Here is a 27152-nt window from a genome sequence, read left to right as displayed (position 1 = left end):
ACAGATTAGCAATGACAGAAAAGGAAATAGGTAATTAAAAATGAAGAATAAAAATCCAGTTTTAAAGACCAAATAAAGATTCAGTTATTAGCATTATAACTTTTTCACCTTCTGCTTAGCACACAGGCAAACCCTACCCTGTGAAATACCACTTAAAACTGGTCAATTCATGGTTTAACCAAAAAAAGTATATTTACAAAGTAGTTTTATAAGTGAACATGTAATGTGAAACACCATCTAATTCATGGTGTTATGGTGATAGACACTGCGTCATTTCAGGAACTGGCCTGACCCTACCTCTCTTACCACAAGGTTGAATATGGGGGCCAGAGAATCCAGCCTCCTGAGCATGTGATTGGCTTAGAGATTTTTTTTTTTTTTTTTTGCCATGAAAAATGTTTTGTCAAATCTATCACTTATTTCCCTTATTGCTTCCATATTTTGACTCTTGGTGATTTTTCCATTTTCAGTTTATAAAAGTATATACTCAGATTTCTTTCTTGTATTTATTTGTGTAGCTTATCCAGGTGTGTAATATGAAGAATAGATTAACTTGATCTTTTTTTTTTTTTCTTATATGGCTCTCCAGTTATCCAAACTTCACTTATGGAAAAATTCTTCCCTTTCTTCACTAATCTGATGTGCTGCCATTATCATATTTTCATATTCTCTTAGTTCTTTCAAGATAATGTGTCATTTCTCTTTGAATATTTTTAATATTTTTCCTTTTGCTTGATAGAAAATTTACTGTGATGTGTCTGGCTATAGTTTTTCTTAATTTTTTTTTATCATGTTTGGGGTTTGTAGCACACTCTGGTGATTTAATGCCAGTTTGGGAAGATTCTCAGCCACTATCTTTTTAAATATTGCTGCTGGCCTATTCTCTCCATTCTCCTTTTGGGATTCCAATTACACACATATTAGACCTTTAAACCATGTTCCATACATGTCTTATTCTCTCTTCAGTATTTTCCAAAAATTTCTCTAGGTTTTAGTTTGTGTATTTTCTTTTATTTATCTTCTAATTTACTAATCCTCTCTTCATCTGTGTCTAATCTCTTAAACATATTTGCTGAATTCTTTATTTTGATTATTACAGTTTTAGTAATTTTTAACAATTGACAATTATTGTATTTAATTATTTTATATATCCTTATTGATTACACTCTACCTATTTAAAATGTACAATTCAATGGTTCTAGTACATTCACAGATTTGTATAACTATTAACCACAACTGAGTTTAGGACATTTTTATGACTCCAAAAAGAAATACCATACCCATTAGAAAGCACTCCCCATCTTTTCCAAATACTCTTAGTTCTAGGCCCTGTTAATTTGCTTTCTGTCTGTATATATTTGCCTATTCTGGATATTTCATATGAACAGAATCATACAATATGTCTTCTGTGACTTAATCCTTTCACTTAGCATAATGTTTTCAAATTCATCTGTGCTATAGTATGTGCCAGTACTTAGTTCCTTTTAATTGCTAAATAATATCCCATTGTGTGGCTATACCTTATGTTTATATTTTTATCAGTTAATTGACACGGGTTATTTCTACATTTGGGCTATTATGAATAATGTTGCTATGAACATTCATAGACAAGTTTTTGTATGAACATAACTTTCATTTCTCTTAGGTATATACCTAGGAATGGGATTGCTAGGTCATTATGGTAATAACTTCATATAATATTTAACTTTTTGAGGAACTCTTGGACTGTTTTTCGTAGACTGCCCTTTTTTATATCCCCATCAGTAGTATATAAGAATTCTAATTTTCCACATCCTCAGCAACACTTATTATTATCTGTATTTTCTATTATAGCCACCCTAGAAGGTGTGAAGAGGCAGTGGTATTTCATACTTTGCAATTTACTTTTCCTTTTTTTATAGTTTAAAAATAGTGATTTTTATGTTTTCTACTTTATAATCTTTTTATAGTTCAGTTCTTCCCTGAAGTTATCCATTCAGCGTCTAATTTCCTGAACAGTTAAAGCCCAAATAGGAAAATGTGAATAATATGAATCTCCTGTGTGTCTGTTTCTATTATATTTTTTCTTTTAGCTTTGTTCATGTGGCCTTTTCCTCAGTACACCTAGCCATTTTGGATTCAACATAGATATTATTATGAATAATCACAAATGTTCAGAATAATTTTATTCTCTATAGAGAACTAAATATTACTTTTGACAAGCAGTTAGAGTAGGGACAGATCACCATATCCAAATATGGAATTGATTTTATTCAAATCTTGGCTACAGGCTTCATGAAGGCTTGTGTTTTCTGGTTTACTCTTACTGCTGGGATAGCTTCTGGGAGTTCCATTTTATAATAGGCTGGTGTATTTACCAGAGCCTGTCTTCCATGATACACCTTTAACTACAATTTTTGTCCCCATAAAATTGTCAGGAGCTCTTTTTAGTCCTCAAACCCTGTAGTTGACATTTTCCACTCAGCCCTATGGGGGTCTGAGACACAGTATATCAGGTATACCTCTCTGTGTTTCTATTCTCTCCTAACTCATGGTTTCTCTTCACTACCTTAGCAGTTCTTTGATGCTTCTTACACACATGAAACACAAAACTGTTTTTTTTTCCTTATTATTACTCAGCTTTTGATTTATTCTCAGCAGGACAGTTGCTATATAACCAGCTAAGCCATCATTACAGGAAGACTTTGCATGCACTTGGATTCATTTTGGATTTTCTATTCTGTTCTAGTAGTCTATCTAGTTCTGCACCAATGCTATCCCCATTTTAATTATAGACAACTTTGTGATATAATTTTATATCTGCTAGGGTTGATGTGTGCATTCTTGCACACACACGTGTGCACACACATACACAGCTCATATTTTTTTCAGTGTTTTCTATTCTTCTTTGCGTTCTTGTTTATTCTTCAAGATACTGTACAATGAAGTTAATTCCAGAAAAATTTGGTATTTGTATTAGGATCAGGTTAAATTTATAAATTTACTTAGGAATAATTGACATCTTTCTAGCATTGAGTCTATCTAAAAACATCTAGTTAAGTCTCCTCTGTGTCCTTCAGAAGATATTATAACTTGCCTCGTATGGGTATTAGGTATTGTAAAGGTTTCAGATTTTTTTCTGGTGTAAATGAAATTTTCTTTTCCATTCATCTCCTAATTGATTATTGTTCATATATGTGAAGAATATTGATTTGCTTTTTGCATATTACAGTTATAGCTTCCAAATTTACCGAATTACTTCATTAGTTTTACATCAATTATTCTGAGCTTTTCAGAAATAACAATATAGCATATACAAATAAAATACTTTTAACCTTGTTCTTTCAAATTCTTATGTTTCTGTTTTGTTTAGTTGTCCAGACTAATTTCTGCAATATTAAATTTTGGTGGAGATATCAGGCATATTGTCTTGTTCCTGGATTTTGCAGCAAAAGGTCTAAAGTATCTCCATTGGGGAAGATACTGGCTTTTGGGTTACATACCATTTTATAATTTCAAGGAAGTATCCATTATAAGGATGTATCCATTAATGCCTACTGAGTGCTGTTTACATAAATGGGTGTTATATTTTGTGTGTTTTGCCATTAAAGAAAATTTTCATATTATTTTTTCTTTATAGCTCTATTAATTTGATGAATGGTATTTATTCTTTGCTGTAGAAGCCAGGAAAAAGCCAAGAGACCTCATATCACCACCATAATCTAATATTGTAGAAATTAGTCTGTACAGTTAAACAAGAAAGCAATTAGAAACATAAAAATTTCTTAAAATTTAATTATCTTTGTCTTTCAGAAATAAATTTTCCACATTACGATGTATTATTTTTTTAAAACATGTTTATTTTTGAGAGAAAGAGAGTGGGAGGAGCAGAGACAAAGGGGAACAGAGGATCCAGAGCAGGCCCCATGTTGACAGCAGCAAGCCTGACATGGGGCTTGAACACAGGAACCGTAAGATCATGACCTGAGCTGAAGTCAGACACTCACCTGAGACACCCAGGCACCCCTATGATGTATTATTTTTTTAATGCGTTGTTAACTTTTGGCTAATGTTTTATAATTTACATACTTGTTTATTAGTGGGAATAGGCTGTAGTTTTCTGCTTTGTGCAGTATTTCTCAGGTTTTGTTATCAACTTTATATTCATTATTTTTCTTGCTTTTCCATGCTTGGAATAGTTTAAATAGCATTTGTATACTCTAAAGGTTTGGTAAAATTTCATTATAGAACTATGTGTGGAAAGATTCTTTGCATCTTTATTTCATCCTTTGAATATATTCTGTTTAGAATCTCTCTGTTTACTAGGGTTAATTTTGGTAAGCTATATTTTCCTAGAAAATTATCTTTTTCTTTTAGAGTTTCAATTGAATTTGTATTGAGCTGTGCAGAGAAATGTCTTTTGATTTAGACATCTATCATTATGCCCCCTTTACTATTTCTTATTTTGCATATTATTTTATTTTATATACTATTTTATTGTTTTGTATTTTCTCAGATTTATGTAACTGATTTAACTTTTAAAGAACCAATTTGTTTATTAATAAGCTCTGTGGATTTTTTTGTTTCTCTAAACTCATTAATTTCTGTTCTTTTCTTCTTTTTAATTGCATCTTCTTCCTAATTTTGATGCTGTTTACTCCTATTTTGTGTCTAGAAGGCAATTAGGAAGTATTCTATTTCCAGATACTTTTTTTCTATCTCTATTTTTTTGTAGTTGTAATTTATTTATATTGTGAGGGCATATATTAACTAAATGCTATTCTAACACTACATCCACCATCAATTCTACAGTTCAATATACTTAATGTCCTTATGGGAAACCTTCCCCAGTATTTCTCAGTTGTCTGAATTCATCCCCTAGTTGATTCTTTAGGAGTCAACTTGAGGTCTTTCATAGCCATAACCTCATTTATGACATATATACTTAAAGATAAGTTTAGGTAGATACAAATATTTGGCTTACATTATCTTCAAGTATCTTAAAAATAGTACCCTACAGTTTTCTGGCTTAAAATACTGCTGTTGAAAAGTAAGCCAATCTTAACATTCTTTCCCAGTAACTTGAATTTTTATCTGGAAGTCCAAAGGATATACTCTTTTTCTTTAAAGCTCAATAGACTTTTTAAATATATCTTGGTGTTAACTGCTCTCCATTGATTTTTATATGGTATTCTTTTTTAATATGTAGATTCAAATTTTGTTTTTTGTCTGGAAAGCTTTATTGAATTACATTTTTTATATTTGTTCTGTTTCATTTCTTTAGTTTTCTCCTTTAGGAATTATGTTTAGACGTGTGTTAAATCATTTTTTCTGTTCTGCTAAATCTATCATGTCTAAAACTTTATCATTTTTTCAAATCCATTTGATTTTTTTTTCATTTTTTCTTTCCATTTTTTATTTCACTATTGTTTCATTAATGTCTATTAACTTTTTGTTCTTTCCAGTTTAGTCTTCTAACTTTTTTCTTTTATTTTTAATTGTTCATTGAGCTATTTTTCTTTTAATGTCCTCTTCTTAGCTAGCCTTTATGTCTCTGAACTTTTCTGATTAATTATACAAACTTTATAGTTTTATTGTTTTCTTAATTTCCTTTAGCCAGTTTTGAAATACTAAGTCATAATTTTCTTTGGCCTTTTGTGCTGTATTTTCTAATGTGTCTTCATTGTATATCGGCACATCATTCAGAGAATTTGACTTTTTGCTCATAATATATTGCAATTATTTTCTGTTGCTCATGCTTTACTGAGATGGGGCTTTCTATTTTAGGAAGTTACCACATATGAGTGGTGGCAGAACAGAATTGTTTTCCTAGATTCATGGCTCTAGGGCCCCCTCTTCTCTTATTTCTGCTAAGCATTTATAAGTAGGACCTCACTGTACCTTCTGCTTTCTCTAGTCCCCTTTCCTGCTTTGTATCTAGGACTTCTCTCCCATTACTAATCATATAAATTTAAGTTCTACTTTTGGTAGACTTTATTTAGTGTGAGATTCTATTCCTCTAGAAGGCAGTTTTGGTTGGATATTTCCAGAAGCTCTGGGAACTTAAACACACCAACATAATATACACTTTAGTCTTTCTACACTTATCTGCAGTAAAATGGGTGCTCTGCAGCCCTTCTTTCATAATTAATCTCAGACCTGCCTGCTACATTTCTTCTCCAAGAATAGAACTTCCCTTGAGTAGGTAAGTACTTTTGCTGATTCTTTGTTCTCAGGCTTAAAGAAAATGAGAGATTCCTCCATTCTCCCCTCTGTTACTGCCAATAGTTGGTGCTTTTACTTACCTGCCCATATTCTAGAATTTGTAAGAAAGATTTCACTGTAAAACATTTTTTTAATGTTTACTGATTTTTGAGAGCGAGAGACAGAGCACAAACAGGGGAGGGGCAGAGAGGGAGGAGGACACACAAGCCCATGCAGGCTCCAGGCTCTGAGCTGTCAGCACGGAGCCCAACGTGGGGTTCGAACTCAAGCTGTGAGATTATGACCATGAGCTGAAGTTGAATGCTTAACCGACTGAGCCACCTAGGCGCCCCAGAAAGATTTCACTTTTTGTTGAAGATGCTGTACATGAGTTTTTACTTTTACTGTTCTATATTCTCTGTTCGGTACAGTGATTTGGGAAGATTTAAAAATCTACACTGATGTTGCCCCAACTACAATCTAAACCACTTTCTCTACTTTGCTTTTGGGATACTGCATATCCTTATTTTCTATCTTTCTTTATTATTTGCTGGATCTTCTATCTTTTTTTGACTTCTTGGTCAGTGCTTCAGGAATCAGTCCTGGGATCTTTTCTGTATTTCCACTTACTTCTCAGTTATCTCTCCCAATCCCATGACTTTACTATAATCCAATGATTCCAAAAATTTTCTCTATAGCCCTAAATTTTCTTAAACTCTACACTCATGTCTAACTTTCTCCAAACCTTGTGTTCAATTCATTATCAAGAACTAGCAACACTACTTTCAATATATATGTTGACTGTTCACCTTCATATAACAACCTCACTGAGCTATAATCATCACCAGCTGAGATTACTGAAATAACCAGGTAACTGGGATACTGTTATTGCACTAACTTCCTCCCCACCCCTTTGTTTATCCTCCACAAAGTAGCCACTCTTTTTAAATTTTTTTTTTCAACGTTTATTTATTTTTGGGACAGAGAGAGACAGAGCACGAACGGGGGAGGGGCAGAGAGAGAGGGAGACACAGAATCTGAAACAGGCTCCAGGCTCTGAGCCATCAGCCCAGAGCCCGACGCGGGGCTCGAACTCACGGACCGCGAGATCGTGACCTGGCTGAAGTCGGACGCCTAACCGACTGCGCCACCCAGGCACCCCAACACTCTTTTTAAAATATAAATCAGATAATGTCACCAGTGACTTCTCGTAACCCTTGGAACGAACTCTGAAGCTTTTCATCACAGTCTACAAGGTCCTATAGGGTGTAAACTCTAGTTTCCTCCAGGATCTCACTTCCTACTGTTTTTCCTCCCACTAGTTCTAGGCCACGCTGGCTTTATACTTTCCCAAACACTCCACGTGGCTCTGACTAGGGCTTCTGTATTTGCTGATGCATGTACCTTCACTGCTTTCCCCTTTACATGGCTCATTCACTTCACTCAACTCAAATAGCATCATATAATTAAAACAGTATTGCTGTATTCCCCTACCACCTTGTCAATCTTTGCTTTTCCTTTTATCTGTCTTTAGTTTTCTTTATATCATAACACTTAACATTACTTGAAAGCATATTTTTGTTGTTTTCTCCCTCAGGAGAACATAAGCACCATAAACGTACTGGCTTTTTCTAGTCTGTTGACTCCTAAGTTCCCAGAGCCCAGATCCATGCCTTGCCCACAAGAGGCACTAAATAGTAAATATTTGTTGATTAAATTTATGAAGTATTTCTCAATTATCATTTATTACAGTGCTTTCTAGTGTCATAAGTTCAAATTTAATACGCTTACCTTTGCCTTTATATTTAAAAAAGGTTTTTGTCACCTTTATTCTCTGCTTTTCTTCCAGTTCTTATGATTTAATTTTAACTTTTACTCATTAATATAACTATGATTAATTTTTGTTTATGGTATGAGGATAAATAACTCCATATTTACCTCCTCCCTACTATACACTTATTAATAATCTATACTTGTTTAAAATATCACTTTTTGCACATACTAGGTATATGCACATATAGAACAGCCTTCATAAATTCTTCATATTGTTTTTACTTTAAATGTTAATAAATTTTGATTTTAAACATTCTAGGCATATCTACAGAACTGTATTCTCTTTTCATATTGATAGAACTTTATTCTGTTAGCCATAGGGCAGCCATGTTTATTGCAGGATCTGAAATTAAATTAAACCAATGTGCTTGATCACATAAAATTGTTGCCTCAAACAATATGTTTTTGAACATCATCAATAACTTGTTTCTATTATGTCTAAAACTCACAAGAAATATATGAATATGAGGAAGGGAGAAAGAAAGAGGAAATAAACCAGATTACAGAAAAAAATTCTTATTTGATTTTATCTAAATATTCTATAATATTTTGACAAGATCTTGAACTTTCTTTCTGCCTTGTGATTGGCTAAATCACAGAACTGTGTTAGAATTCACACCTAATGGGTTCAAGGAGGCCCATGTATCACACCCTCACATTATAGCACCCCCTGTGCTCATTCACATATGTATTCATTCATTCTAAGAAACATCTGTATTTCATAATACAAGTGGAGACCAGGCCTTTGCCCTGAGGGCTTACTATCTAACAACGAAATCCATGTATTTAGCTTTCTAACCAAAATAATGTTTTCTCATTCAAGAGATGCACTTTTGCATCTGTTACTTATTTGGTATGCTTTCTCCCTTTCTATTACTCACTTCACAGTTTTGGTTTAGCAAATATATTGGGTGAAATGAGGAAAATTATGTAGACCAAAACAGTAGGAAGTGCTAAATTGTCATCAAATAGCCAAGTGCTGAGTTTATAAGAGAAAGGTATAGTTTGATACTCTAGCCACTTTGGGCTGGATCATTTTAAGACTGCCATAATCAAATTCCACATTTGATCTATGTGAAATCAAAATAATTTATACTGCCAGAATTCAAATAAAATCCACAGTGTTTGAGAACTATCAACCATGCCTGTATGTTATACTGTGGTTTAAAAATTTCTATAAAATGTGATATTTTAATATAAATCACAACTATCAGGCAAGCACTCATTTTTAAAACAGATGAGCTGCCTGAAAAAAGGACCAGGTACTAAAATCCTATATTCTGCCCCAACTGTTTTTTAAACTATCCACTACTTGATAAATGTGTCACCCACTTAAAATTGTCTCACTCTAAATGCCAGTTACGTGGAGTGAGAAGTAAGGTAATAATTCCCAATTTTTTTATTCTATAATTCACACACAAGAAATATACCTCCAAACAACAACAACAACAAAAAAAAACACCACCACAACAAATTTGCCTTTCATGGTACAATGTATTCTAGGTCATTGTTACCTAGCTTTAGGTTCACAGCCTGATAAACCTAAATGTTCAGACAATGAAGGGAGATACTTGAAAGAAACAGAAAGAAAGAAGGACAAAAGAGATTCCTTAAAAGAAAGAAAGGAAGAAAGAAAGAAAAGATTCCTCAACAAGATGAACCTACAATGGACAAGTGACTCAGCAAAATCTTTACACTTAAAAATAGTTTTTACAAGTCCTTCCCTTTTGCCTTCTTTCATTTCTCTACCTGTGCCCTAAAACTATTCCTTTTTATATTTACTTTTAAAATTTATTTATTTTTAAATTTTTTTAACATTTATTTATTTTTGAGACAGAGAGAGACAGAGTGTGAACAGGGGAGGGGCAGAGAGAGAGAGGGAGACACAGACTCTGAAACAGGCTCCAGGCTCTGAGCGGTCAGCACAGAGCCCGACGCGGGGCTCTAACTCACAGACCGTGAGATCATGACCTGAGCCGAAGTCGGACGCTTAACCGACCGAGCCACCCAGGCGCCCCTAAAACTTATTTAGAGAGAGTGCGCACGCACTCATGCACCCATGCTCGGGGGAGGGGCAGAGAGGAAGACTGAGGATCCCAAGCAGGCTCCACACTCTCAGCACAGAGCCTGACAACAGGGCTCTGTCCCACGAACCATGAGATCATGACCTGAGCCAAAGTCAAGAATCAGACAGTCATCTCACTGAGCCACCTGGACACACCCCAGATTTAGTCTTCTATTTCCTCTTTTGGCCTTCCTTCCTACTCTCCTTCCATCCCTATAATGGGTGTAACCTACCTCTAGTGACTTATGTTGGATGCCTAGTTTTGGTCACAAGCAAAGCTATAGCTTCACTGACGTTGGTATTCCTCTTGGACAGAAAGATCTTCCATCCTCTCTTCAGCTGTGACCAAACAGATGGCGCTATGTATTTTGGAGCTCAACCAAAACATGCTGTGAAGATAAACCCAATGAGTTTATCCATAATATCATGTGAAAATCCACTAACCATATTCACTCCATACACCTGACTGCTTTGAAGTACATCATCATCTTAGATCCTTTTGATTGTGTTTTTGATTTTTTACTTAAGGTATGTGTAAAATGGCAAAACAAAAATAACAAAACATATATTTGGATGGAAATAGTTTTAAAATTAATAATTAATTTTTAGGGCACCTGGGTAGCTTAATTGGTTGAGCATCCAACTTCGGCTCAGGTCATGATCCCACAGTTCGTGGTTCAAGCCCCACGTCAGGCTCTCTGCTGACAGCTCGGAACCTGGAGCCTGCTTTGGACTCTGTGTCTCCCTCTCTCCTCTGCTCCTCTCCTGCTTGCCCGTGTTCTCTCTCTCTCAAAAATAAACATTGGAAAAACCTTTAAAATTAATAATTAATTTTCATCCCTATCATTCTGGAAAACACAGCAAGTAGTGTTCTGAAACTGAGGGTGAGAAGCACACCCCTGTCTCAACTGGACAGCGACACACAGACCAGGTATGCGTGCATGAACGCAGCCAGTAGTTTATAGGACGTTTTAATATTCTTCGAGAACAGTCAAATGACCAAATCCCTAAAGATACAGGCATTTTTTTTTCCCCTTTCTTTGCCCAGGAATCTGTTTTGGAGGCCAATTCAATGATTACTACTAGGACATGGAATTTTGATATCCATTTGGTACTGATTTACACCAGTATTTTTAAGGCTGCCAACAAGAAAGTCCAGAATTTCAGGCAGCCAAAATTCCACAAGAGACAACTGTCTTTTATTTTATAGCTTATGAATTTGGGGCTTAATATGATTTTCCACTAACAAGTTCTGTACCCCCTCCAGAGTGCTAAAGCCGGTGTGTAGATCAGCAAAGTAACACAGAACATATGAGGCAAGTTAATATTAAACTTGAAGGAAAACTATACAAATTATATTGTTTACTTAGGAAAAAAGCACTCTAGTTGAAAGGGCCGATGTATGATTTATTGCAAACACTCAGCCAGTGTGTTCACATTTTCAGTTTAACTCTACTAGCAGCAGTGGTTTGGTGGCCGTGTGGCATTGGATACGGTATAATGAAGTCGTCAATTAAAAATCCACTAGATATTGGTAAGGAATAGCTCTAAATACTTCATGTCTTCTGTTTTATTAAATGTCTAGAAAAATGCAGAATTATGTCCGGAATGGGCAATAAATCATAGGCCAGTAACTCAGGGAAGAATTCGATGGATGACTCTTTTTAAACAGAAGTAAATAAAGAACCTGTTTAATTAAAAACAACAAAATGTTTTTGGTTCCTAGAAATAAATCTGTTACAAAACAACACTTCCATATATAATTAGTAAAAAAAAATCAGTGTAGGTTTTCTTTTGTAGGCTCAAAGTTATCTTTTGAAGGAAGCCAAGGAGAGAATAAATATTGGAACACTGAAATGATTAATGTTTTTTAGGAAAACCATGAAATCTTCTTCCCTGTATGCCATGAAAAAAAGAAACATGCATCCATCCTTTAATTGTTCCATGACTAAATGACTTTCCCTAGGATTCTAGGCTCGTCCAAAAACCTTCATGTTTTATATAATTTATGATATGATTTTATACACTTGTTCCTGATCTAAGAGTCAGAAGATATGTAACTAATAAAATCAGCATAGGAAGTCTTAGAATTATTTACCTACAAAACCAGGTATCAAACATGGCATCCTGCAATGTTTTCCAGCTAAGAGAAGTAGCTCATGGAATTTTACAGATGAGGCCTATTGAAAAAAATAAAGGAAATATTTCTACAGCAGAAGCTCATATTAACTATTAAGAAAACCATAGCAGGGGCACCTGGTTGGCTCAGCTGGTTAAGCATCCAACTTAGGCTCAGGTCATGATCTTGTAGTTCATGAGTTCAAGCCCCACATCAGGCTCTGTGCTGACAGCTCAGAGCCTGGAGCCTGCTTCGGATTCTGTCTCCCTCTATCTCTGCCCCTCCCTACTCGCTCTCTTTCTCTCTTGAAAATAAATAAACATTAAAAAATTAAAAAACAAACAAACAGAAAACCATATCAGATGCCTTCTAGGCTTGACATTGGGATCCTAAACTCTTATCCCAACGCCTGGTTGTGTTGCCTACCATGGATGACTTCTGGACCATCAGCAGCAGCATGCACTCTGCTTTCCTGGAAGGGATAAGAATCTTTGAAGGATTCTCGGGCTCACCAGAGAGAAGGATAGAACATTACATGTAAGCACCACATAACACCACTATATATCTGAAACAGTAGCTGTACAAAACAGAATTATTTTCACCATGTTTCCAAACTGCTCTAATGACAGTTAAAGCTAAACATGAATATGAACAAACGGAAGAGAGACTTCTGACATCCATTCTTAACTTTTATAGTAGAAATATTTATATAAAAAATCTTCATTTAAAAATATATTGCTAAATTACTCTATGAAATTTGTTATTAGCTAATAACATAATTTTATCTATGCAAACCTCTAAAAGTGACTCTGAATGGATAAATTATTTCACACCAAAAGTTATTGTATCTCAAAGAAAATAAAATGAAGGAATTTCTACAAATATTAATCTTCAGAATTTAATGCGTATACCTGTACCATGTTATAAGACAGAGCATTGAAAAAAAAACTCATTGTATTTATAAAGAAGGCTAAGGGAATATATCTTAGGTGGCAGTCAACCATATACTTATTGCTTTCATCAATCCTGGCCCTCTATCAAGAACATGCATTCTGGTTCATTTAATCAGGAATAGTTTTCTTATTTGGTACAGTTATGACAAATTTCATTCTTAACTTCTCATTAGATTTCCAAAAGACACCACATTAAAATTCAAATTATGGCAAAACTCTGTACGTGTAGCATATGGGGAAAGTAGAGAAATACATCTCTAAACATATCGGATCTACAGAAAATCACTTCATTTTAAAATCGAAGTTTATCCTCCCCAGTTTCTCCTTTCCATTATTTTTATGTTCTATACTCATTCCTTATTCAGTCTTTACTAATTTGTTTTAGATATAGCAGTATAACCAGCAGTAATGTGACCAGACTGCACTATACTTATTTCCATATATTTTCATATAAGCATTTTGGCAGTCAGTCAAATTCATTGTGTCCTTTGGAGATCTGATCATAGAGAAAACTAATGACAGAATATACACGAGTTATATATACAAACTTGAGTCCTGAGAGCAAAACATAAAGGTTAAAAGAGGGGGTAACTTCTCATTAAGGCTGAATGAAATTCAAGAAATTTAAATGAGGAGGTTCTGAAATCCCTCACTACGTTGTAGCCAATCTTAAGAAGCTAGCCTAAGAATGTCTTGTTCAACCATTCATGACCATTGGTGAGCGGGTGTTGGGCATCACAATCATGTTATATTTGAACTTCATCTTCTGCTTTAAGTTCACGGCACGTACCACTTAGATGTGTTCCTAATGATTCCCCATCTGAAAACAGTGGGGTCCTGGCCGGGGTCTGTGTGGTCAGCAGGAAAAGAGATGGTGAAAAGCTAGGGGTCGAGGCTTCCGGCAGAGAACTGAGATGGTAGGGAAGGGGGGAGTGTGGGTATTTCTGGAGCACTTGACCTGGGGTTCTGGCTGGCATTCTTGGTGGAACTGCTTTAATCCCAGGCTGGGCTACTGCTGTTATCAAAGGTGGTGGAATCACTAAAGATTTCTCTTTTGGAATGCCCGGTGTATGTAAATGTTCATCCTTTAGTTTTGCAATATCGTTAAATACTGAGGCAAGAGGTTGGAACTTGGGTTCCCAACTGAGGAGATTATCCCAGTGGTAGCTGCCTCTCACATCATGATCAGAGGTTCTCTGGGTGGAAAGCGCTGCACACCTTGCTTCCTGATCATCTGAAATAAAGACGAACTCTCTCCTGACATCAGCCAGGATGTTCTCTTTTATCTCTCTCTTCTTTAGTGTCTGGGGTAACACATTACTTTGAGCATAGGTTGTACCACAGCCTTCTTTATCTTCCTCAAATGTATGGCTGGTTTCTGCTGTTTCAGCAGTGACCACCACATCAGTTTCTCCAGACAAGCAGGAGAGCTGATCTGAGTCCCTCGGGATTCCGGAGTCTGGGACCCTGGATTCCCGATCACTCAGAGCTGAGCCAGAGTCCTTTCTGTAAGGATGCTCATTTATCCTCTGGATTTCCTTATCTTCTGCACTTTCTCCTTCCACAGAACAGTGGCCGCTGGAGTTTGAGTGCCTGTACAGATTCACAATGTCTTTCTCCATGATACTTATTAAACTCAACCACTCAGGCATGGAGTCCACAGGCACCGCCTCATTACGGCACTCATTAGCTTTTTGGAAGGGCTTGAGCATGCTGCCATCTGTGGTCAGTCTCAAATTGATATCTGAGGATGATGATGTTTTCTTTTCTTCATAATTGTTTGTTGTGTCTTTTTGTTTATGTCTTAAAATCAATACAATTAGTATGAAGATGAGTATCAGAAACACCAAAAAGGAGACTGTGACGCTGATGGAAAAGCTGCTACCTGATATTGCTGAGTGTTGTCCTTCTGAGAAAGAAGACACATTTACAAAAACAGCACAAAATGTAAACTTGGAGTCCGGTTTGGGGCTATGAGCGATTATTTTCATTTCAATGGTGTCTTGTTCACGGACTTGACTTCTTATCAGGGGAAGTGCTCTAGTCAAATAAATATTTCCATTAGTTTTATTTACTAAAAAGAAAGGAGATGGAGTTTCCAAAGAGTAAAGAATAACTCCATCAATACCAGCATCTGCATCTGATGCTTCCACTTTGCCAACCAACTGTCTTATTTTATTCTTTTCTGGAAGGTTGAAAAAATATTGATCTTGAGTAAAAATGGGTTCAAACTCATCTATCCCTTCAATATCCACCCAAACCATTAAAGAGGCTGCTGAGTCCCCTTTGTCTTTTGCCTGAACTGTGAGGCAGTATTTATTGTCATTTTCATAGTCAAGGACTTGCTTAGTGTGAATATCCCCTGTTAAAGGGTCAATGAGGAAGGGATGATGATCACGAGGCATCCCGTGAGTGGTGGAACAGGGCGATAAAATAGAATAGGTCAATTCTCCATAAGGACCTGCATCAAAATCCAAAGCGTTTACGGAACATACAGTGGAGAAAACAGGGACATTTTCAGGAACAACACAATTTAAGTTTGAGAACATAAACTGAGGTGCATGGTCATTATCATCCAGGACATTGATAAACACAACCGCAAAAGAAAAATGCTTCCTTTCTTCATCTGAAGCTTGAATAGTTAAGGTGAATTTTGTCGTTTCTTCATAATCCAGAGGTTTAATCAAATAAAGAACTCCAGTTTTTTCTTCCAAGTGAAAATGCCCCCTCTCATTTCCAGAGATGATGTGGTAGATGATTTCTGCATGTGGACCCACATCACGGTCGTTTGCAGAGACCACAGTGATGTGACTCCCTAGAGGGGTACTTTCCTTGACATGGGCATGATATTTCAGACTGCTGAATTTAGGTGGATTATCATTGACATCAAGTACTTCTATTGACACAATGGCTGTAGAGCTCAATGGAGGGCAGCCATGGTCAGATGCCACAATGACAAGGTTATGACTGGCAGCTACTTCTCTGTCCAGGCTACGAAGCAACACCAGGTAACCAGCTTGCTTATAAGGATCTTCTGAATGAATGAAACTAGTTTCTACATGGAAATTATTCTGTGAATTACCACTGATGATCGAATAATCAACGTATGTGTTTTCACGGGTCCAGTCACGGTCCATGGTTGAAAATGTGAGAAGCGTGCCTCCAATTTGAGCATCTTCACTCAAGCTAAGATTATAATATTCTACTGCAAACTCAGGGGCATAATTGTTCGTATCTTGTATTTCTATTTCTACTAAGGTAAGAGCGCTTAGGTCAGGAATGCCACCATCACTGGCTTCAACGAGAAACTGAATTGTTGATATTTTATCCAGAGGTAATACAGGATTGCTAGTAAATATTGTGCCTGAAAAACAAGACATAGCATTTCAATGCTGTGAAATTAAATTTTCATGATCCACTGGTCAGCAAATATTTATCAAATATTTACTAATGTGTTGTTTTTATTTGCTAAGTTTAAGTTACAACCAAGAGAAACTCCAAAGAGAAATTTTAAATTATTGTATTTAGACTTTTGTAACACTTGAGATCCAGAAGTAATACTCCTGGCAGTCACTCTATTAAATATATGTGCTGTTTGAAGATGACTTTGCTACAAATGTCTCTTAATTTTATTTTTGTAAAATAAACTGTTCCATTACTGTTTCTTAAGAAAATGTATTCTTATTTGAAAAGCATATACTCCATTCTACTACCCATAGACACATGTATAGAGATATTCTAGAATAAGCTATTTATTCTGGAAATACTGGGTGACGTTCAGTCTAGTCAAATGAAGGTAATATATATGATAATGCAGATTTTCAACTATTGCTTAATTATAAAGGTGTCTTTCCTAAACCTTTTTTGTTTGTTTTTTTAATTTTTTTTTAACGTTTATTTTTTTATTTTTGAGACAGAGAGAGACAGAGCATGAACGGGGGAGGGGCAGAGAGAGAGGGAGACACAGAATCGGAAGCAGGCTCCAGGCTCTGAGCCATCAGCCCAGAGCCCGACGCGGGGCTCGAACTCACAGACCACGAGATCGTGACCTGGCTGAAGTCGGATGCTCAACCGACTGAGCCACCCAGGCGCCCCTAAACCTTTTTTGTTAATTCAGTAAGTGGCTTTTTCTCTTATTGATGAAATATATTTAACAAATTTTGTTGTTTTTAATATAGAAATATGTAATTAGGGTCCCACCATGAACTAACTTGATCAGATAACATTTAATGTTTTAAAAACCTCCTAATCAATATCGTAATTGCAAAGTATTGATAACACATGTCAAGGAAGAATGTTGCCAGGATGGAGTGCTCAGAGCGACCACCTTATACACTGTGACAGGCTGTGGCCAGGACAGCATCTGATGTCACCTGAGCACTGTGCATCCCCCAAAAAAGAGAAGAAAAGATCTTAGAGCCAAATATCGGACATGTTTACATCTATACAGCAGCATTCACCCACAGCCTGCATGGCAACATGACCGACTTGTTGCAACCCTCCATGGGCCGCACACTGGTCTTTGGTGATTAAATTCTTCTTTAGGGCAATCCTGAGGTTAATTGTTTATTGAGATATAGTTACCATATGACAGCATGTTATTTGCAGATGTAAAACTAAGGATTCTATACCTGTATATAGTGCAAAGTGATCCCCACAATAAGTCTAGTTACCATCTGTCATCCTCAGGTTAAGTTTTTATTATTAAAAAAATGTTTTTAGTGCTTATTCATCTTTGAGAGACAGAGAGACACAGAGCATGAGTGGGGGGAGGGGCAGAGAGACAGGGAGACACAGACTCTGAAGCAGGCTCCAGGCTCTGAGCTGTCAGCACAGAGCCCGACGTGGGGCTCAAACTCACAAACTGTGAGATCGTGACCTGAGCTGAAGTTGGACACTTAACCGACTGAGTCACCCAGGTACCCCCTGAGGTTAGTTTTAAATCAGCTCTCACTTGTGAAATAATGCAATGGTGGGTAGAGATGGGGAACACGTAGTGTGACATGTCCCAGGACCTGTTCTTTTCTGGAGTGTGCTCTGCTAGGGACCTTGTTTTCCTAATGATAATATCATATCAAATTTAGTTTTTAATTTCTACTCATTGCTATGTTTCCTCTATACAATTCTTAACTGTTCTAATCTGAAATCACTTGCCTCAGTGCATTTCATGACCACAAGTGACTTGCTCTCTGATAAAAAGACAAAGAGCCTTGGAAGGCATCAAATAAACCAGAAAAAGTACCACAATAATTTTTCTCAGTAGAGATGCGCAAATCATTTCCCTTTTTCAATTTTTTGTCCTTATTGAATGTATTATGCTATTACTGAACTTTTTGTACTTGGCTTGGAAAAAAAGCTTCCACACTCTTGTAACACGAAGTCCTCAGTACTAAATGAATCCCTTCGACTGCATTCTGTTGCTTGTTGAGGCCTGGGATAATTACCCAAACTGTCCTTACTTGGACTGATCAACTGGGTGTTTACTACATTGGGGTCTCTGAAATCCTGCACATTTGCCAGCATGTAATCAATTCCTTTTGCTTTCCAGCCATTGAGATGTTGGAGAAGAGAAATAACACCAGGGTTTGCTACCACAGCATTTGATGTGCAGAGAAATAAGAAGGGTGGCATCTATAATACTGGGGGCGGGGGGGGGGGGGGTGAGGTGGAAGTGTTTTAGGAGCATTTGGAAAAGATTACTGCAGCCTTCCACCCTGTAACTCGAACCTACGAACACTAAAGCCACTATGAATAACTCACCATTCATTGGATCAATTGAAAATTCCTTTGACGAAGAAAGGATCCTGTAAGAAATGTTCTCATTGCTTTCTACGTCTGTGGCTCCCACAGTCAGCACCGAGTACCCTACAGGCACCGATTCGGGAACAGTGGCCTAAAGGAAAAAAGACAGAAATGAGCCATGTGCTTCCAGGCAGAGATATTTTCAGGAACAAGGCCAGAAAGTAAAAATCACTGTATTCATTTTGCTTATGGAAAATACACACATTAATTTATAAAGTTGACATATTAAGAACATTATTTTGTAGACCTAGAATTCAGAAAAACAAAATGAAAAAAAGTTTTCATTTACTTTTGAGTTTTATTATGACAAAAATTCCATCTAAATTATTTCTGCATGGTAGAGGATAGTTAGCAAATTCACTATTATAGTATTACATTATGTACATTGTATAATTTAGCAAGCCTTCACAGAAAATCATTACTTAGGTTAGTTTCCTTTCTGTGTTTATGCTTCAACCGTGCATTTGCTACATTCAGAAGTCCTGACGCCCATTTCCAAGTATTTAGCTGAATGCTATTATTGTCCTTACTTCTATAAACATACACTGAGCTCTACAGCAAATCAAATTTCCACTTTACAGTTTTGTTCATGACTTATCTCTGCAAAATGTTCATCAATATATTCTAAAACTATCTCTAGGAAAGAAAGGGTTTTCCCAAGTTAACTGCTGAGAATCTAAACCACCTTATTGTCTGGTAGCTTTACAAATATTAGGTCAGTTCTGATTGTTATGGCCAACTGGACTCCAATCTCTACAAATGAAAACAATGGCAATATACATACATAAGAAACTGAATTGAATGAGCTACTTAACTCCATATGTACTTACCATAGCCTCCATGATATTGAATATAAAACCCTCAGCGTCAAGTAAGGCTCTAAACACCATGAATACCGTCTGCCTAAATCCGTTTATCAACAATGGTAGGCTTACATTATTCCCCATTCTTTCCAGTCTGGCTGTGGTTTCAGCATATCTTTGAGCTCTTTACCTGGTAAGAATCTTGAGAAAATACTGGTGGATTATCGTTGACATCCAACACACGGACCATGAGTGTTCCCTCTGTGTGATGCACAGTATCAGAAATTTGGATGAGCAGCTCATATTCAGTAGCTTCTTCAAAATCCAATGTTTTCACTAGCATCACTGCTCCAGTGTTCCGATCAATGGCAAACTTGGTTCCAGGATTACTCTCTTTGGCGAAATTGAAGATGAAAGCTGGATTCAAATCCACATCATGAACGGATATCTGAGTCACAATCACACCAGGCAAAGAATCTGGAATAGTCATGACCAATGTCAGCCTCCATTAAAATGCATCCTTTGAAATACTTTTCTTTAATAGTTCAATCCAAACATTTTAACTTTAAGTCCAACATGAGTTGCTGTTTCTTGGCATGATTTCTCATACAAAGCTCATTATGAGCCGAACAAAAACTCTGAAGAATTTATGAGCCCAATAAAGTGAAAATTTACCACTGAGTAGGGAATTGAGGAGGTAGAGCATATTCGATTCTTATATTGCATTTTTTGTCGTATGCGTGCAACACAATTCCAGGACCAAGAAACATTCTCAGCCACTTATTTGTATACATAGTTTCTGTATTAAAATCATATAAACATAGGGGATATGGGTGGGAAGAAGGTTATTACTCAAAACATTAATACAAAGCATACAGTTTTGAAAAGTAAGCAAGATTTAAGTGAAAATATTTGTATACTAAACTTAGAAATATAGTTCCTTGTACTTATTTTGTAAAATGATTTCTTTTGGGGTGGCACATACACTGCTTCCTTCTCTTAAAATCTGACTCCCCAAATTATCCAGACTGTTGAAAGACAAAGTATACATTGTGCTAGTGATAAAAGCAAATCTCTAATATTTTCACCAAAACAAAAATCACAAAAGAGATGGCATGCTAAGTGCCTAACACACTATATGTTCTTTAGTCTAAACTGTCACAAAAGGGACCTCATTTTTTAAAATATTTACTTACTTTTGGGAAAGCACAAGTGGGGGAGGCACAGAGAGAGAGGGGTTCAGAGGATCTGAAGCGGGCTCTGTGCTGACAGCAGTAAACTCACTAACTGCGAGATCATGACCTGACCAAAGTCAGACGCTCAACTGACTGAGCCACCCATGTGCTCCAAGGGACCTCACTTTTAAGCTTACAAGTATGGTGCGAGTAGAAAGAAGAGGGCCACATACTCAGAACAGTTCTCCTGTCTATGAGGCTCATTGTAATTTTCATATTTCAGGCTTGAACATTCTGGTTGTGCATCAACCATCCCTTACCCGATTCAGTACATTTTGATTTACGCCATCTGTTCTCGTGATGTATTTACAATGGGTACATTGCTGCATTTTGATGCTAATGCATGTGCTTAAGAATAGGACCTTCGGTAAAAGCAAATGAAAATATATCAAATGGACGACAGGCAGAACTGGAAAACTTTTTATTTGTAGAACACTTTAGAGTATTTTTAGGTATCTCTACACATCTACAAACAGATCCCTCTGTGCGTGGTAATTTGTCTGGAAAGTGAGCATACTAAAAGGTTTGAAACATCTTAGGAGTGAGTTGGATATTAAGAGTAAAAGGACAGTGACAAGAGAGGGGTGAGCCCTTTTTGCAATTTCAATGATAAAAGAGTTGGGTTGGATTTACCAGTACAGCCCTTGACCATGGACAAATTTGGGACTGCAGACTATGGAGTCATATAACCCAGAGACCCAAACAATTAAGATTAATTAGCACATCATGTAAAACTTCATAGTTTCTCCCTCCACCATGAATGTGGGTAAAGTCTTTCTGTAAATGCTTAAGTTTAGTTTACACTAGAGGGAAGCAATGGCTTTGTGTGGTGAGTACCCCTTCACTTACTACTTGCCATAAATATACTGCAAAGACTGACAAAATTATCTAAGGACATCACTCCTTCTCAGGGGATCATCACAGCCGGCTAAGTAGGCTTCTCCATAGAGGAGATTTCATTTTTGAGAACTATCGGCACACAAAAAAGCTGTGTGGAATGACACTTTGAGCCTTGGGAATTGGCCTCCTGATGACTTAAATGCAAATCCCAGCTTTGACATTCACCTTCTCTGACATTTGATATTTGAACTTTTGACCATCCATTTTCTGCTCTGTAAAATGAAGACAGAAGCAGTCTGGGTTGCATGGCTGTTGAGGATTAGTACTTCTATTTGATATAATGCCTGGCTGAGAAAATGGTAGATGATATTACACAAGTTAAAACCATGATTCCAAACTGCCACACTTACTTTCTGCAATTTCCACTGCTCCAGAGGGGAGAAAAGCCGGGGCATTGTCATTTGTATCGGTCACCTGTATCTTGATCACACTTGTACCAGAAAGGCTGGGCATCCCCTTATCTGTGGCTTGCACAATCAAGCTGGTTTGGAAAAGAATCAAGGAATGTAATCCATTATCCAGAGAATTAGAAAAATAACAAATATCAAATATCCAGCTGACAACTTAAAAATGAGCTGACTAGCTACTTTTATAATTCTCCGCCTGCCTTTTTCTAAATGGTATCATTTAAGAAATTTATTTCATAAGAACGGTACCCTGAATTTTATTTATTTACTTATTTTGGTTTTTTTAAATGTTTGTTTATTTTTGAAAGAGAAAGAGAGACAGAGTGTGTGTGGGGTAGGGGCAGAGAGAGAGAGAGGGAGACACAGAATCTGAAGCAGGTTCCAGGCTCCGAGCTGTCAGCACAGAGCCCAATGCGGGGCTCAAACCCATGAACTGTGAGATCACGACCTGAGCCGAAGTTGGATGCTTAACCGATTGAGCCACCCAGGCACCCCTGAAATTTATTTATTTTTGATGCATTTAGAAAATAAAATCCAGCAAGCCACCAGGGGTCATGTGGCATTTAAAACAAAGGACCATTTCTGGAGACAGACCGTAGAATTCAGTCCTTTCCTACCAAGAACAACCTAAAGAGTAAGAACACCGACACCTGTTCTTTGGATAAGTAGACTGCCTCCACCTTATCATGAATGGCCTGGATATTACTACATATTTCCACTTTACTCTACCAACAAAAGACAGAGCCACTAAGTGAGTGTTTTGTATTGATATTTTTTTAGATCCAAATTCCAAATCAATAGAAACTATAGAACTGAGAGAGGACACTGCATGATTAACACATTTACAAAAATGGATGATTGGCCAGAATTATAGAGTCAGTTGAAAAATTTCATGATTGACAAGAATTTACATGTAGTGATTCCATCACTCTTGGATGATGGTACAACTGTCTCCAGAAACTAAATTAGAAACCTTATTAGTGTCTTCAACTTCTCCATTTCTATTACCACCTTTCCAACACCCAACTGATTATGAATCTTATGGATTTTACCTCCTGAATATCACTTGGATCAGTGTCCCCAGCCGTTGCACTCTTGCCTTCAGAAGCTCCGGTAGGCTGATCAAACATCCTGCTTTGCCCGGGACTGAAGGGTTTCCTGAGACATGGGACTTTCAGGTTTTTTTTTTTTTTTTTTTTTTAAACCAGGAGAGTCCTGGGCAAACCAGAACAAGTTGATCTCTGTAGCCTCATTCCCTCATAATCTTTACCTGGAACGTTCTATCTTCACTATATCCTTTCTCAACTGGATTACTTGTTTGTTCACCAAAATCCCTACTGAAAGTCTCATCTGCCCCTCTTGATCTCCCCCACTGCAACTCAACCGCTCCATCTAAAAACCTGAATTGAAAAGCTGACTTCCCTATAAAAAACACTTCCTTGGCTCTCCATGTCTACGAGGTAATCCAGGCCTCAAGCACGTACACATGACCTCCTATGACTTGCCTTCTGCCTGGAATCCCTATCCTCATCCTACCCTCTTGATCTTCTGAAGTTCACATCTCTCTGAGAAGCTTTCACTGACCTCTGGTCTGATTTGGATGCTCCTTTCTCTATCCCACAGCACCCTGTACATTCCTCTGACACAACGATTGTCACCCTTTGTTCTTTTTTTTTTTTTTTTTTAATTTTTTTTTCAACGTTTTTATTTATTTTTGGGACAGAGAGAGACAGAGCATGAACGGGGGAGGGGCAGAGAGAGAGGGAGACACAGAATCGGAAACAGGCTCCAGGCTCCGAGCCATCAGCCCAGAGCCTGACGCGGGGCTCGAACTCACGGACCGCGAGATCGTGACCTGGCTGAAGTCGGATGCTTAACCGACTGCGCCACCCAGGCGCCCCACACCCTTTGTTCTTAATGATTTATTATCTGTCCCTCCCGTAAGTTTCTTGAAGACAAATAAGCTATCTCATTCGATTTTTAAAAATATATGTTGAGTGCTGGTTTCTCAAGATTGTCTAAGATTGTGAATGTATTGTATGACAGAGCCAGGATTCAAGCCCAGATCTTGGTTGACTAGAAAGCCTGTGCTTTACCATCTGAGCTCCACTACATATTTTCAACATGCCTGTCTTACTTACTGTGTATATATCATGCCCTAATATATAATCGTTAGCTTTTCACTCCGCTCTAAACACTATGAGTTCCAGGAGGGTAGCTGAGTAATGAGCTAAACTATCAATTCAGAAGACAATCTTTAGTTTTGAGTGGTATTAGTCTTAGCCAGTGGTTGATGCTACCCTTTAAGAAACTGAGTCTTCGAAGTTGACACATTTCTACTTTCTTTTCCCTTAGCTTATCTGTTAAATGTTCTACCTTTCCAATCTAACATTTAAAAACGGTGTAACCTAAACATCAACTCTTTCTTGGTTTAAATCCCATTTAATAGCAAATAATCACTGGAACTACTGTTTGTGAAGCATGTGGCCTGCCTTCTACACTATCAGAGCTGGGACATCAGTAAAACAACTACTTGAATTTCACACTTCTGGAGCTTCAGAATCATTCCATGTGGAAAGTTTGTTTTGTGAGCATGGACGTAAGTCAGGTACATATGGAACGATTTTACTAAAAATAAACAAATCATAATGTTCTCTGCCTCTGCTGCCTGCTCCTCCCCAATGTCATGCTAAAAGCTCAGCCAAGACATCAAAGTTATGGCTCTGTCAATTCCACGATAGCTGTAACCACCCTTATTTTTATGTTACAGTTTCAGGGGTTCTATATAATGCCTATGTCAACTTAAATGAGAATCTTTGATATGGTAGAAAGTACACCATTCAGCTTCAAAATAAAAGGATGAGTAAAAAGTTCCTCAGTGGCTTGAAGGACAGATGAAAAATTATGAAGGCAGATCCACCGAGATTGTACACATAACTTCTGAGAGACCTCAAGGTTTCTATGATGGCTCCTTGGCAGTCTTTGTAAAACTATTGGTTGTAGCAAGTCCAACTGGCTCCAGGTTTCAGAACTGCTGCCCTGATTAGCACATCAGCAGAGATTATAAATGAAACAGAACAGATTTAGAACCAGCCTATTCTAATTCAGAGCATATTTCTCTTATTCTATCAACCACAGGAAGCTTCTTTTATCATGTTAAATGTTAGACGGGACCTTGACCAGGCGGTATCCTTTCTGATTCCCATAATTAATACTGAAGGTGGTAGATGATTTTTCAAAACTCCCTCTCAACAGTGTCTTAAATGTCTACCAAGAATTCCATGTTCTTCTGAAACTCTAAGAAAAGCAAAAGCTTATCAGCCAACATCAGAAACACCTGTGAAAAGAGCTATGCCTTCTAGTTATATCTACACAGGTGTTATCTCTTCTTCCTCCTGAGATTCTATGAAAATGATAGCAGAAGGACTTAAAGTATATGTCCATAAGATTAAAAGAAAATGGGAGAAGATATTGGTGGGTACAGGTGGTGAGAAGTTTCAACAAGTTTCTGGAAAATGCAAGCAGATTTGGGAATGGTTACAATAGGTGGGTAAAAGGAAACCACAGATTAAAATATATTAGGAAGAAGATAAGGAGGAGTGGGGAACAGACTCGCCCCCAAGTAACCAATGAGAGGCATAAGACACGAAAAAGGGTACAGTGAGACACTGAGCTAAAAATAGCTTGCAGATGATTTTAAATTCAACATAAAGAACATAAAGAATCAAATCCCCTTGCCCACTGTTCTTCACTCCCAGGCAAAAGAAGGCCTGATTTTCATACTCAGTAAGTAATACTGAGGGACTGTCCTTGTAGAAATGAAAGCCCCTCCCAAAGAAAAAGGAACTTTCTAGATTATGTCATTCTGCAAAGTAGTCAACTTCCTCTCTAGTTTATGTGAAAGTGAAGTGTGCTGATCAGTAAGCTCTGGCGGCCCACTCACAGATTCTAATGACTTTGCCATTGCCTCACTCAGAACCATGCATGGTTAGTTACTTACAGCAAATCTTCAGTTTGAAAAGAGAGTGCAACACAGACAAGGAGAAGAAATAAACCCAAAAGAAACAGAGATCTTAAAAGGACAAAAGAAAATATGAAAACAATTCTAATTAATGTCCTTGAAGAGATACCTGAAGATAATGCACGTATGAAACAAGAACAAAACGCTATGGAAAAGCAGAAAGATCAAGAAAGAGCTTTTGGGATTGGGGTAAGATGGCGGGCTCGCCATGGGCGGCTGTCAGGGATCAGCCAATAGGGATCACACCCAATAGGTGTGCCGACAAGCAGATTTTAAAAGCAGTTACTCTTCAGATCATCTTCTTTCATACCACCTGATAAGCAGCTTGATTCACCATGGCATTAGCAGCCATAAAATGGGTGATATCAAAACAGAACTATCTGGAAGCACTTATTTCCAATTCAAAACGGAGCTTTATATTGTTATTCCAGATAACTATATAGTGTGCTATATATATATATATATATATATATATATATATATATATAGTGTGCTATATATACAGTGTGCTACCACCTTGTGTGGATATTCCATATGAGCATACAAAAGTATCACAGACATCACAGGAAACTGGATCCTCCAAAAGACAGATGATATTGAGGTTTTCAGGAATCAAAAAGGTGTTGTCTTGTATCTCATTTAACATTTGAGAAAATGCAATTGAGTATATTCACTGTTAGAGCAAAACAATAAGATTTTTTTTTACATATTAAAAATAGATTTTGGAAATAAGAAATATAATACATACACATAATATTTCCTTAAACTCCTTAAAGCAAGGAATAGTTTTTAGCTGATTCTAATCCAAACACATTTTGAATCCTTCTTCTT

At 36.9% G+C, this 27152-nt stretch overlaps 1 protein-coding gene and 1 long non-coding RNA gene across 3 annotated transcripts in view; one reads left to right on the top strand and one right to left on the bottom strand.

Annotated features, from left to right (window-relative positions):
- LOC147581694 (uncharacterized) overlaps nt 1–16827 on the top strand; it is a 395955-nt gene extending 379128 nt beyond the window's left edge. For both annotated transcript variants that reach the window (XR_015250168.1, XR_015250167.1), the window contains exon 5: nt 14977–16827. This is a non-coding gene — a long non-coding RNA (uncharacterized LOC147581694). The remainder of the gene's footprint in view (nt 1–14976) is intronic.
- DCHS2 (dachsous cadherin-related 2) overlaps nt 11892–27152 on the bottom strand; it is a 246661-nt gene continuing 231400 nt past the window's right edge. The window contains exons 17-20 of the mRNA XM_025921776.2: nt 22244–22374; nt 19949–20235; nt 18914–19046; nt 11892–16517 (exon numbers count right to left, since the gene is read on the bottom strand). Of these exons, the coding sequence (XP_025777561.2) occupies nt 13900–16517; nt 18914–19046; nt 19949–20235; nt 22244–22374 (3169 nt within the window). The 3' untranslated portion in view covers nt 11892–13899. The remainder of the gene's footprint in view (nt 16518–18913; nt 19047–19948; nt 20236–22243; nt 22375–27152) is intronic.

This window comes from Puma concolor, chromosome B1 (genome assembly GCF_028749965.1).
Source record: "Puma concolor isolate L17-30 chromosome B1, mPumCon1.1.hap2, whole genome shotgun sequence".
NCBI classification, from domain to species: domain Eukaryota; kingdom Metazoa; phylum Chordata; class Mammalia; order Carnivora; family Felidae; genus Puma; species Puma concolor.
Note: the sequence above shows the minus strand (reverse complement) of the source record. Positions and strands in the feature narration are given on the sequence as shown.